Genomic DNA, 13,333 nt, shown 5'->3' on the forward strand with positions numbered 1-13,333 from the left:
AACAAAAGTTAATGGAATTTTTTTTAAATTCTAAAATATGATAATAAACATATATATTTAAACAGTTTTTTTTTTATGATTGGTGCCATCCTTTTTTTTTTGTTTGTTTCGTTTAATAGTCTTACCTTTCAACCGGAAGTTTTGGTTTGTGGAGGTTTCACTTCGATTCGGCAAGGCACATGCTGGATGATGCATTCGACAGTGGTTTTTTTCAGTTAGATCTGTTATATACAAGTTTCAATAACTGCACAGAAAGAATTAACGTTAACCATGTCTGAGGAAAAGGTAAATTTTAATTTTGAGTAATAAGAATGACCAAGGCAAATAGTATATTTCTCATTCTGCCATATGATCACAATGAATACTATTGAAGAATAATTACAACAAACTAAAGCTGAACAACATTCCTAAATAGCATGAGTCACCGTCACACAGGTTCATAAACCCTTCAATTTAATAACGCCCGATTGCTGAAGTTCATGAACGTCGGATTCCTATCATATGGTTATAGATTTTGTGCATTTGTTTATTTGAGATATTGTTTTTATAGACGTTACCATATTTTTTGCAGAGTGTTGAGGAGTACAGGCTTAATGCAGATGAAGAACTGCGATTTGAAGTGGAGGCAAATGCTTCTGTACAAATGGAGGTATGTTTGTGTGAAGGTTACATGTAATTTCTTGTATTTTAACTCTTGTAGCTGACAGAGCATCTGACTAGGTAATGGTTTGAATCCTGCTCTTTTATGTTATTTGTTGTTAATCTACATGTATCCTATCATGTGTTACGTACTGCAACTTTAATATTGTTTAACAGTGTCCAAGTAGTACAATGGACATAGGTAGAATGTTCTATCGTTAAAATGACAGATGTCCTACGGACTCGGTTTAACGATAGAATTCGTCCCATATAGTCACTTCGTAGCAAATAAAAAAATTATATCGCATTGTATCTCGCTTAAACTTTCATATGATTGGTCACAAATAACTACAATGTTGCTCTTTTATAATCCCATATTACCACATAAACTGTTTTTGCAACGAAATCGCTGCCACTTTCAACATCACTTTTGAAACTTCGCTATTTATGGTCGCCATGTGAATGATAAAATCCGAAACATTCCGAGTGCTGTACGATTTCCGCCAAAATGGCAGGCAAATTTAAATGTGTATTTTAACAAAATGCATTGGTACGACTCGTTAAATGGATATTTTGTGGAATAAACTACATATGCATGTTCAAAAAGGTTTGTAATGTATAAAATTGTGATTTTCCCCTGCAGATTATTTTTAACAGACTTAAAATCGACGCAAAGCTGATCCGCTTCGCGACTGCTACATTGCAAGTATATGGGACGAATTCTTACTGTGACCTGAGCGTAGCCTGGTCACGGTAAGATTATTCTTTCTACAGTCAATGGACAATGCAATGCACTTGCTTCTGTCTGCTGCGACCCAATTTCTATCCCCATGTCCATTGTTGACAGTGGTTGTATGTGATAGGGTATGGTGGTCTCCCACTTGGAAATGTGGGTTTTCTCTGAGTGCTCCAGCCTCCTCCCATAACAATGACTCCCTCACGCTTACATTTTAAAGTTCAGTTCAATTGCTAGAGATGAAATTGACTGTATTTCAGTGCAGTTAGATATTTGGGCTGATGCCATCTGTGAATCTCAGGACAGTTTTTCATAGTTTGTGACCGGAAATTTGGCCCAAAACTGTGCTTGCTTGTTGCGGTTGTGGTTAAAATAAAAATCTCAATGCATTCCGCCCGCTTGCTTTAATTTTGCATCTGAGACATTCTTCTATTTCAAATTTTTTTTCCCTTTGCATTGTGCATAAGAGAAAATCATATGTTTTCTGTTACTTAAAGCTGAACACCGCTCGTAAATAGGCACTGTCCGCCATATTTCTCTTTAACCGCTGCTGTCCCTACAACCCTTATATAAGGGACAGACCTCTAAACAGTTCAAAGTACTTCACTGTAGAGGTCTCACCTGTGTGGACGTACATTTTGCCTCGCCGTGTTACCCGGTCGCGATGAAATTATCAAATTTTACGCACTTTTTGAAGCCAGGAGAATACTAACATCAAATAAATTGGTGAATGCATTATTTACGAACAGAAAATGAACATAAGATAAGAAAAAAATGCATAAAATCTAAAGACCACGAAAGGAATACTACATGTCGGCCACGAGGTTCAGGTGTGCAATCGGGTGTAACGAAATCGAAGGGTTTATATACCAGGTATCTGTGTGACGGTGCCTATTTACGAGCGGTGTTCAGCTTTAACATTATATATGTATATCTGTGTGCATATTTTCTTAGTTGTTGCTGTCTCCTAAATTTTCTTGATAAATTGTAAGCAAATTTGTTTTTTTTTTTTTATCTATTTATTCTGGTCAAATTGTATGTCTTATTGCTCTTTAAAAAAATATCTTTGCAGTTGTTGGAGGGTATGGCTGAGGTGTTTGGATCTGAGTTGACCAAGGGCAAAGTCTACAACTTTGATCAGGGCTCCAAAGTGGCTGTGTTCACCTGGCATGGCTGTTTGATCAAAATATCCTTTCCACTCTGATTCTTCTATTTTAACTAGATAATTTTATCCAATAAAGATTTTACATGTACTGTACATCTGAAAACCATATACTGGGGTATGTCTAATACAGTATACTGTCTGTATAATGGAAATTTTCTGCAATTTTAATTGTGGTTTAGATTCTATTAGATAGGTGTCAAATTAAATTCCAAGTGTATATTTCTGTGATAACATTGATTTAATGGAGTAAAACTGGTAAATAGGGTAACCATCATCTTCATAGAATATTTTGCAATATTTAATATTTTATAATATTTTTCCTGATATTCCATAAATGAATTACTGCAGAAAAAACATTTATATAGTATATAGATCATAGATGTGTTGTGTATTCAACATGATGATTTGAAAACTTTAAACTGTACACATTGACTACATGCATAAACAGGTGAATGAACAATATAGAACTTGTACATATCATTGAACTGACAAATAAAATTGTCCACTGACTTTGTTTCACCTTAACTGCCTGTCACCTGCAAGGAAGAACTGAGGTGGCTTATGTTGCCAAGGAAACTCCAATGGTGATGTACATAAACACTCATGCAGCCCTGGAACAGATGAGAGAGAAGGCTGAGAGTGACAACACCAGGGGACCAAGAGTAGGCCTCACTTATCAGTTAAACAGAGAGTTAGAGCGGAAGAGTAGCCAATGAGAATGTTAGGGTATCAATAGTTTATGACTCTAGAGAGAAGAAGGGTGTATGGACACAAAAAAAAAACAAAGAGTAGGCCACACTTGTCAGAGAGGTAGAGTGGAAGAGTAGCCAATGAGAATGTTAGAGTATCAATAGTAGATAACTCTAGCTAGAAAGTAGAAGAGTGCATGAACTCAAAAAGACGAAGGGTAGGCCACACTTGTCAGTTAAACAGAGAGTTATAGTGGAAGAGTAGCCATTGAGAATGTTAGGGTATAGAGTATCAATAGTAGATAACTCTAGAGAGTAGAAGAGTGCATGAACACAAAAAGACGAAGGGTAGGCCACACTTGTCAGTTAAACAGAAAGTTAGACTGTGATAGTAGCTCATCTTTGCAAGCCAGTGGTTTTGGTCCACTCTGCTGTCCAAACAGAAGAGTGTAGTGGACTGAAAAACCCTTGGCTAGCAAGGTGTCTAGGATGGAAAACGGGGAGAATGTTTAAGTAGGACCATAAAACAAACTCTGGTCAGGAAAACGGTATCATGTTAAGTAGCGAGGGTAGGTAACTCTAGGCAGTTAAGTTAGAGTAGCAATTGTAGATCAATAGTCATTTACATTTAGACATGTTAAAGAAGGAATGACTGGTAATTTTTGTCCTTGAAACGGAGAATGAAAATGTTACATGTAAAGTACAAAGAACAGGCAACTATTCAGTGAAAATAGTGTGAAGATTTTAAATCTGCTATTGCATTGATGGATAACTGTATTCATGAAAACAGAAAGTATGAACATTAAAGTTACATTGGGTAGCATATAAAGCTAGTCAGTAAAAAAGAGAATTAGAAAGTTAGAGAAGCTATGATATATTGTTGTAGGTCACTATTGTAAGTTAGAAAGAAAGGGGGAAGGAGAAGAGATTCTTGATAAAGGGAGGGGAAAAAAATGAAAAATTAATATACCGGCCTATTACCGGGTATTAATAGAGAGAATTTATGGAAAGAGAGGAGAAAGAGAGAGGGGAGGGCTAGCTTTTAGAGGGAGAGAAGAAAGAAAGCTAGTGAAGAGCTTTTTAGAAAGAGAAAAGAAAGGTTATAAAGAGATAGAAGAAAGAAATTATAGAGAGAGGTATAGAAGAAGAGATTATAGAGAGAAGAGATGTGTGAGAAGAGATGTGTGAGAGAGAGAGAGAGGACGAGAGATTATAGAAAGAAGAGACAGAAGGTGAGAAGAGATTTTATAAGAGATGAGATTATGGAGAAAGAGACACAGGGAAGAGACTTCAATAGAGAGTGGAGAGAATGGGAGAAGATGTACATGTATAATGTTTTGTGTCTCAAAGAAGCAATGTTAAGAAATCCTGTCTAGGTGATGGTTGTTGGACCGACTGATGTAGGGAAGAGCACACTGACCCGTCTCCTGTGTAACTACGCCGCCAGACTGGGGAGGGCACCCTTATTTGTTGACCTAGATGTCGGACAGGTATTGTACTTTTTGCAGTACTTTATATGGCTATTGCATATTCATTTATAAATGATGATTTTTTTTTATTTATAAGTTTTACTTTTCATGTCATGTATGATAATGTATTCAATCTTTAAACAAACAAAAATTAGAAATGGAAAGAGAGTGCTAAATGCCTACTGATATATAAAATTTTATTACAGTTTTTACCTTTTTTATGCATGTAAATGTATTATGTTATTTCCAAAAAACCTGGAAAGATCATTTCATTGTTGTTCCCAGTTTCCACACTTCTCATTCATTTGTTAAACCCAGTAACACAACAGTTCAGACAGCAGTACGGGCATTTTGAAGTCGAAGAACTGGACAAAATTTCAACAAATTCTTTGAATGTATTGTCACTGATAAGAGTTAAAACCATGTTTCAAATAGTATTTAGATACCTAAATTAGCACAAAAAATTCCAGTAACACTATAGAAGTTTGTATTGAATATTCCACCGATACTTGTTTATTAGGGTCAGGTGTCTATCCCGGGGACAATTGGCTCGGTGGTGGTGGAACGACCAGCGGATGTGGAGGAAGGTTTCCACCTGAATGCTCCACTAGTTTTCCACTACGGCCACACGGCTCCATCCACCAACCCACAACTGTACAAACTCATTGTGTCCAGAATGGCAGAGGTCACGAACTTGAAGTGTGAGAAACAACGCAAAGGTCAGGGTTCATTGTATTGACTCAGAGTTCGACTTGGGTCCAGAAACAAGTCTTATTTGAGTTAATAGACTTGTAGCAATGAGTTGGATTTCAAAATTTTGTATTTTTACATTGAGTATTAAGAAGGATTAATATTTTTTTTACAATGCAATACATTGATTTAAATTGCATTGTTTTTTTAGTCAGCATCAGTGGAGTGGTCATTAACACAGGGGGGTGGATCAAAGGTGGTGGATACGACTCGTTAAAGCATGCAGCAGGGTCCTTTGAAGGTATGTAATTTTGGAAGAACAGGATTCATTAAAGTGTACAATGAATCTTTTGATCATTGTCAAGCTGAATACAGCTGATCTAATATGAAGCATAAAGATAAATCAATTAAGGAATAAGGAATCATTCTTTTAGTTTTATGAGATGATCAAATGTGGCCGGGGATGATGAAGCATATAGGGCTAATATTCAACAAATGATTTCTTATTGCTCTGTTTATACATGTATAATTTTTTCTTCAATTGTTTATTAAATATTAAATGTTTGACATTTTTATATAGTTTCGTTTTGTATGATTATGCAAACCCCACTTATGCCCACAATACATTATTTACGTCATTAAAAAAATGATTTGAACTACGTGATACAAATTTGATTTGTTGTCTTATCACAGACAAAGACACTGGGAAATGTAAATATTGATAATGTGGAATCATTAGAATTCGAGGTGGCTCAATTTTTGTGGTATTCATGGGTACCTCTCACCCACGAATTTACATCCTCCACGAAAACTAATTATAAAAGATTTAGTTTTCCTTCTGAAACTGAAAACCGACGCATTCACGAAATTACGTCCCCACGAATAAGCAAAAATCCCACAATCCACGAAAATTGACCCCCACGAAATTAAATGATTCCACAGTATATGGTTTATATTTAAATTCACCATTTTTGAAAAGAACCAAGAATGACAGATTATGCATTTTTACACAGAGTACAAAATAATTTAAAAAGTACAGTATTTGGTATAACACTAGTTATGCTTCATTATCTATCAAAGTCCTAAGTCTACTGTCCAAATGCCTCGATGATAAGGAGACTGATGTCCAGTGTATTGTTGTGTATTTTGAACATGGAGAGAGTTTTTGTCGGTAATCTTTGCATGTTTGTTGTTTTGCAGTTGATGTGATCATAGTACTTGATCAGGAGAGGTTGTACAACGAGCTGAAAAGAGACATGCCCGAATTTGTCAAAGTCATCCTTCTACCCAAATCTGGTGGAGTAAGTACTTGTACCTGAGTTTATGGAGAACATTGATCTACAAAATGCAATTGTTATTGTAAGGGGAAGAAAACCTTTCAAGTGGCATTATTTAAAAATAATTTAATTCTGGTTGTAACACGCTTTCTGATTGGCTAAAAAATTATTTTATATTGTATAAAGAATGTTGCCTACGTTATAGTAAGACTAACGTCAAAAACATACAATTTTGTACAATTTTATGTCATTTTAAAGGTCAAATGATCGTTTTTATCTACAACGAAAAGTAAAAAAATTTAATTATGAGCAATGAGTTCAATATTTATTAGTTTTATACGATATAAAATGGTTTAAAACAGTTAATGCTATTTTATAAACCGCTTCGCTGTTTATAAGGCGTAAACTGCCCCAAACCATTTTATATCGTATAAAAGAAATAAATATTGAATTCATTCCTTAATAATTTAATTCTGGTTGTAACGCGCTTTCTGATTGGCTAAAAAATTATTTTATATCGTATAAAGAATGTTGCCTACGTCATAGTAAGACTAACGTCAAAAACGTATCAATACGCCTGACGTTACATTTGAATGTTGTACAATTTTACGTCATTTTAAAGGTCAAATGACCGTTTTTATCTACAATTAAGAGTAAAAAATTAAATTATAAGCAATGAATTCAATATTTATTAGTTTTATACGATATAAAATGGTTTGAAACAGTTTACGCTTTTTTATAAACCGCTTCGCGGTTTATAAAGCGTAAACTGCCCCAAACCATTTTATATCGTATAAAACAAATAAATATTGAATTCATTCCTTAAATAAAAGTTATCTGTATTAAGATAAAAAATTAGATGCAAAGAAATAAATCATGCAGTTGTATGGAAGAAAACTATACAAGTGGCATTATTTTAAGAGAGAGTTATCTTTATTAACCTAAAAAAATGTAATTTTCATTGGATGTTTTCCATTTAAAGCATTTAGTATTATTATACTTTCATGTTAAAAACTGAAATCTGATTGGTTTAGATGCAGTTATTAATCAGTTCTATTACCCTCAGCGTTAGCAACACACTTGGCAATGGGTAACACAGTGAATAGTTACATGCCCGTAAATTATGCTCGTACAGTTCACCGAAGAATTCACACCATTCCTAAAAAAGTTAGTTACATGCAAGTTTTCTTTAAAATTAAGGCATTCAGTATAATAATATATATAGTGCCTGTTAGGGAGGGTAACAATTGAAGTTGACACCCACCAAAAAACCATTGTCAACCAATGTGAAGCAGAATTTCAACAGTTACCCTCCCAAACAGGCACTATATTATATATGAACATGGAACATGTACAAAGGTACATGCATTATTAATAGGGAGAGTTATTTCTATAATGGGGGATAACTGTGTACATGTACTTGTCGTTCTCATGAAGAGAACAGTGGATTCACTCACGTCAGGGGAAATAACTTAATCCTCCAAATAAACTCTGAAAATGAAAGTGTGATAAGGAAAATGGAAGATTTAATTAGTGATATGTAAGAGGATAGTAATCAAAATCAGTTATTTTGTATTTATATAGCCGCCATGAATTTATCTGATTTGATGAAAAATTCATAATTATCCAGCACTGAGATCAAAGAACAAATTCCTCTCTGTTTCTTTTGTATTTGATTGGCTCTGTAACCCTGATTGAACAAAGAGCAATAAAATAATCGGAATTGAATCCTACCAATACGTCAACCATATTCTTTGTCTTTGTATTTGATGGGTTCTTTCACACAGGTGGTGGAGAGGAACCAGCATCAGAGATCAGACGCCAGGGATTCCCGCATCAGGGAGTACTTCTACGGAGTCAAAATCAACGGCAAGGACTCGTTCTTCCCCCACCCCATGGACATCCCATTCAGCTCTGTCAAACTGTACAAAATTGGAGGTCAGCTTTGTTTTTGTTTTTCACAAATAGACAATTATTAAAAGAAGTTCTCTGGGCATTTTTAAAAATAACAAATACATGCATGTTAAATGCAACTTACGGTATTTAAGTTTTCTGTTGTATTTTTTACATTGCTTATGAAAAGGCAATTGTGAAATCATATTTAATTTAGATTGATTTTACTGACAAGCATTATTGATAGAATAACAATTTTAAAAGTAATGAGTGACCCACAGAAGTAGCCTATAAAGTCATCATGTCAAAAATTGGTATGATAATTGTAGGGGTGGATTTGTTCTACCCACAGCTAGTCAGAAAATGAGTGCATACAATTTGCCGTTTTTATGACACATTCATTTAACTCTTGCTAGAAGTAGTTATATCAGAAACAGATTGGTGAGTTATGTCAATGATTCATTTAAAAATTAATGCTAGAGAGTTTACTAGCAAAGGACAGAGAGAAGTGGAGAAGAATTGTCTGTGGCGTATGCTCCACAGGGGAGTGAGAAAGGCTTAAGTCAAGTAAAGTAAGTCAAGTTTACATATGTTTATTTGTGTTGAATATTGTAGCCCCTGCCTTACCTGATGCATGCCTACCTCTTGGAATGAAGTCACAGGACAACAAACTTAAACTAGTACCCATTAGACCAGGCAAGTTTATTCTTTATTTTTCAACCAGTTGGGGGAGTGGGGTTTGGGCAATACATTTTACAAAATGCGAGGAAAGATAGCAGTTACTGTAAACGTATTATATTTGGCTTGTACGATATTTGGCGGAAAATAGTTTTTGAATAAGTTGGCGTGGATTTGATTTAGCTATTATTGAATGTGACTATTCTTATACATATATGCATGGCATTTAGCGATGTACTTTATTTTGCGGAAGCCTCATTCCTCCAAAAAAACTTATTAGAATACACAGCCAAATGTAATACGTTAACAGTAAATATTCAGCAAAGAAAGGATTTCTTACATAAACCTTTATAAAATAAATTTAAGTTAGACAAGATTAACTGACAATGAAGTCTTTCTACTTCGTCTCTTTATGACAGAACATAATCATTATGATAGGCAAACAAGTAATGGTAGGTTTTTGTCTTTAAAAGGAATTAACATCCTTCACCATGTGTTCAGTGTCAGCTCAGCAGCCAGTGTAGAAGACAACGTCATAGAATCTAACACCCTTGGCCATGTTGTCATGTAAGTATATGGCATATTTTATATAAAGGTTTTATAAGTTAGTGATGCCATTTAAAACTCCTGTACACTTCATGTCCCTTAATGTAATGGTGTTAAGTAAACACATGATGTTATATGATAGAAACCCAACCAAACAAAACATAAGCAAAAATCGAAACGAAATAAAACCAACAAAATGAAACAAAAGCAACGAAATGGAATTAAACAAAATGAAAAATCCATTATGACTACATACAGTCTAACTTCGTTACCTCGAACTAGATGGGACTTTAAAAACTTCGAGATATCCAAGTTTTCTAGATATTGAGGGTAAAATGCTTAAAAAATAAGTGGCTGGGACTTACAAATCACTTCGACATATCCATTGTATTCGAGATATCAGTGATTGAGATATCAAAGTTTAACTGTACCAGTGAAAATAGATTAATTGAAATAAGATTTTAAACCATAAGCTTGTATGTTTCAGATTGCCGTATTAAATTCTTAAGCAAAAACTATATAGAAAATTAATGTAAATAACTCATATAGGTACCCTATTTCAGTATTGCAGTAACATGGGTAGTGTTTCCTATGCAACATTTAGTCTCATGATTAAGTACATGTACTACTTTCCTTTATTCAAGTTATTATTGCTTACTAAAGCATACTCACATGTTTGTAACAAGTTTATGAAACTCATGTAATATATTGTGTGTTTTCCAGATCTGGTTTAGACACAGAAAAAGAAACATTTAACATCTTGTCTCCATCACAGAACCCTCTCCCTAACGACATACTCCTCATATTGGATCTACAGTTCATGGACATAGAGATCTGATGTGTTCATGTGCATATGACTACAATGGATTTGAAACAGACACTGATATCTACTCTCAGCAATGTGTGTACAAAAAATTCACAAGTCTTGTTTTCAGAAACATAGACTTAAAATGCACCGATGCGACAGAAACAATGAGATGCCAGTGTTATACAAGGAGTGAGTGAACGACTGATAGATAAGTTGGATTGGTTTTATGGTGAGAAGGATTTTCTGGCCAATGTATGGTTTTATATGGAAAGAATACCATCTAGAATTGTTCTCTAGGAGTATATACTGTTTCGTGGTGTCTAGTGTATGAGTGTGACCTAAAGCTCAAGTGACATTTTATGCTGTTGCCACAGTGTATGACATTTAGTGAAACATTGGTTTGCATCTATTTTTTTAAACAAATGTCAACATGTCAATTCATTGAAAGACATTCAAAATACAGTAAAAAGAAAACATGTCGTGAAACTACATGTAACTGTTATGTATGTTTTGCTATACTGGGAAGTGTATGACTCCAATAAAAATTCTATGATGAAAACTTTTGTATATTTTGTTTAATGAGAAACCCACATGTGAGCAGGAATACGCAAGGTTTTTCTTCTTGATGCTTTTTGAGTGATCTAATCAACTTAGACTCATTGTCAAATATGACAATTTCAAAATTATAGTTATCATCTGATCACCAGATAAAATGCTTTTTATAAAACACACAGGACCTCTGTTGTTTTATTTTTTCAGTGGAATGACAAGTTTTGCTTAAAATCCTTGTCCTTTCTTAACTTAGATATCTCTAGAACAGGAAAAAAAACTTTTGTACAAAAAGACACTATTCTAAATTTTGAAAAAATATATTCAATTTAATAATTTTATGTATTAATGAAGAATTTGAGAAATGACCTTGCCTATTCAAAATGAATTTAATGCCTGAAAACACAGCTCAGGGGTCATAGAAATTAATTAGGTATTGAATAAGATTTTATTTGATTACGTGTACCTGTCCAGGGAGCTGTATTATTGTGGAAACTCTAGGGTTTGATTACTAGTATTAAACATTTTGAAACAATAGAAACTGTGTTATATGTTGTAAAATTTGTAAACTTAGGTCAGATTCATTAAAGAATTGGTATGTTCCTTATTTCCTTTAAGTTTGATTTTGGGTATGATAGAGCATTCGACAGAGTTATGGCTCTTCGACATAGAAAAATTTCAGTTATTTGCAGTTTACGTTCATTTTCTTTGTGGATGTTTCCAAGGGAGGGGGGCCTAAGTGTTTTACAAACATCTCTTGTTTCATGAGCGTTCAATCTAAACATAACGTTGATATTCATACATGTAGCTGCATAAAATACAGTTGCTGTTTCTTTTATAGTTTATTGGTTGTGTTAGCTGTAATGTCAGATTTTGTTTTCATTGTTTTAATCCTATGTAATTAATTTCTTGTGTAATACAGGAGGGACTGGTTGTCCTAAAATTTGACAAATTCAGTTGTTCGTGTCGTTAGCCACACACACAGAGAGATATATATATATATATATATATATATATATATATATATATATATATATATATATATATATATATATATATATATATATAAATAAAACAACTCTGAAAGTAGTTATTTGTTTGTTAGTTTTTTTTACATGAAATTAATAGAACTATAGACTATAGTTTGTTGACACACGCAAAGATCGAAACAAATCACAAAACCATGTCATTTTGTCAGACAGCACACAAACACAACTTTTGATTTCTGCTAAGTGTAATATTGAATTTTCTCCACAAGAGATGAATGCAAATGCCTAATAACAAAGAGGTTGTCTCTGCTGTCAATACTTAAACCACACGCTCCCCATAATTTACAGTTGTCAATGTAGCGGAGGAACTGTCCGTCCTGATCAAGAATGTGAATTAATGTTGTATCTGTTGTCAGAATCCGACCTTGGCTGTCTGTTGTGATGCCAACTGGGCGAAATTCATGGTAATTTAGAGCAGTATATGTAAACCGGAGTTTCCCGCTTTGATTTACCACCACCACTGCACCACCATCATAATGAGCAACGCAAATATCGAAGTTCCTGTTCTCACAGATGTATAAAGTGTTGACAGAAGATGAAAAGAGTGGCTGTCCTTCGTCATTGAATTGAATACTTTGTGTTTCAGTGGAACCAGAGTAACGCACTATTTTGGTTTTTATGTATTCATCACAAACCATGACAACAAGGAGATCACCAGACGAGGTACAACATAAATTGAAGGGTTGCCACCCTTGTAGTTTGACCACAGTCTGTATCTGGGTATCTTTCACTACATTTACTGTGTCATCAGAACGATCAGTATAGACTATCTCTCCATCTCTTGTCACCGCTATGTCTGATGGTCTTCCCCCCGACTTGGGTTGGATCGACTGTAATAATTCTCCATGACAGTTGAAGATTTTCAAATATTTATCCGTAGTCAATATTTTGTCATCATCTAAATAAACAACACTATAAAGATAGCCGATTCCTGTGTCTATAGTTGTAAGAATTACGGGTTCATCTAGTAGTTGTCTGCTTGAGGGAGAGTTTGATATATCAGGGGACACAATTGTATGGAAGCGTTCTTGTGTTGTAATAGAGGAAGCTGACAGGGTACCAAACGTTTCGCGCAATTCAGTCTTATTAGTGAGCAAAGTTGGAAAGAAAAAAACGAGTTTTCGAGGTAGTTTTTTAAATTCGCA

The 13,333-nt window shown here is 34.3% G+C and overlaps 1 protein-coding gene across 1 annotated transcript; it reads left to right on the forward strand.

The window, feature by feature from the left end:
• Positions 1-126: 126 nt before the first annotated feature.
• Positions 127-11,746, forward strand: LOC128162694 (polyribonucleotide 5'-hydroxyl-kinase Clp1-like). Its single transcript, XM_052825960.1, has 12 exons — positions 127-285; positions 572-649; positions 2,448-2,561; positions 3,077-3,202; positions 4,606-4,719; positions 5,219-5,417; positions 5,600-5,689; positions 6,589-6,689; positions 8,453-8,603; positions 9,174-9,254; positions 9,710-9,803; positions 10,506-11,746. Exons 1-12 carry the CDS (start codon positions 271-273, stop codon positions 10,618-10,620), a joined length of 1,278 nt encoding a protein of 425 aa, XP_052681920.1. The 5' UTR covers positions 127-270; the 3' UTR covers positions 10,621-11,746.
• The last annotated feature ends 1,587 nt before the right edge of the window (positions 11,747-13,333 follow it).

This window comes from Crassostrea angulata, chromosome 9, assembly GCF_025612915.1.
Source record: "Crassostrea angulata isolate pt1a10 chromosome 9, ASM2561291v2, whole genome shotgun sequence".
In the NCBI taxonomy this organism is placed as follows: Eukaryota; Metazoa; Mollusca; class Bivalvia; order Ostreida; family Ostreidae; genus Magallana; species Magallana angulata.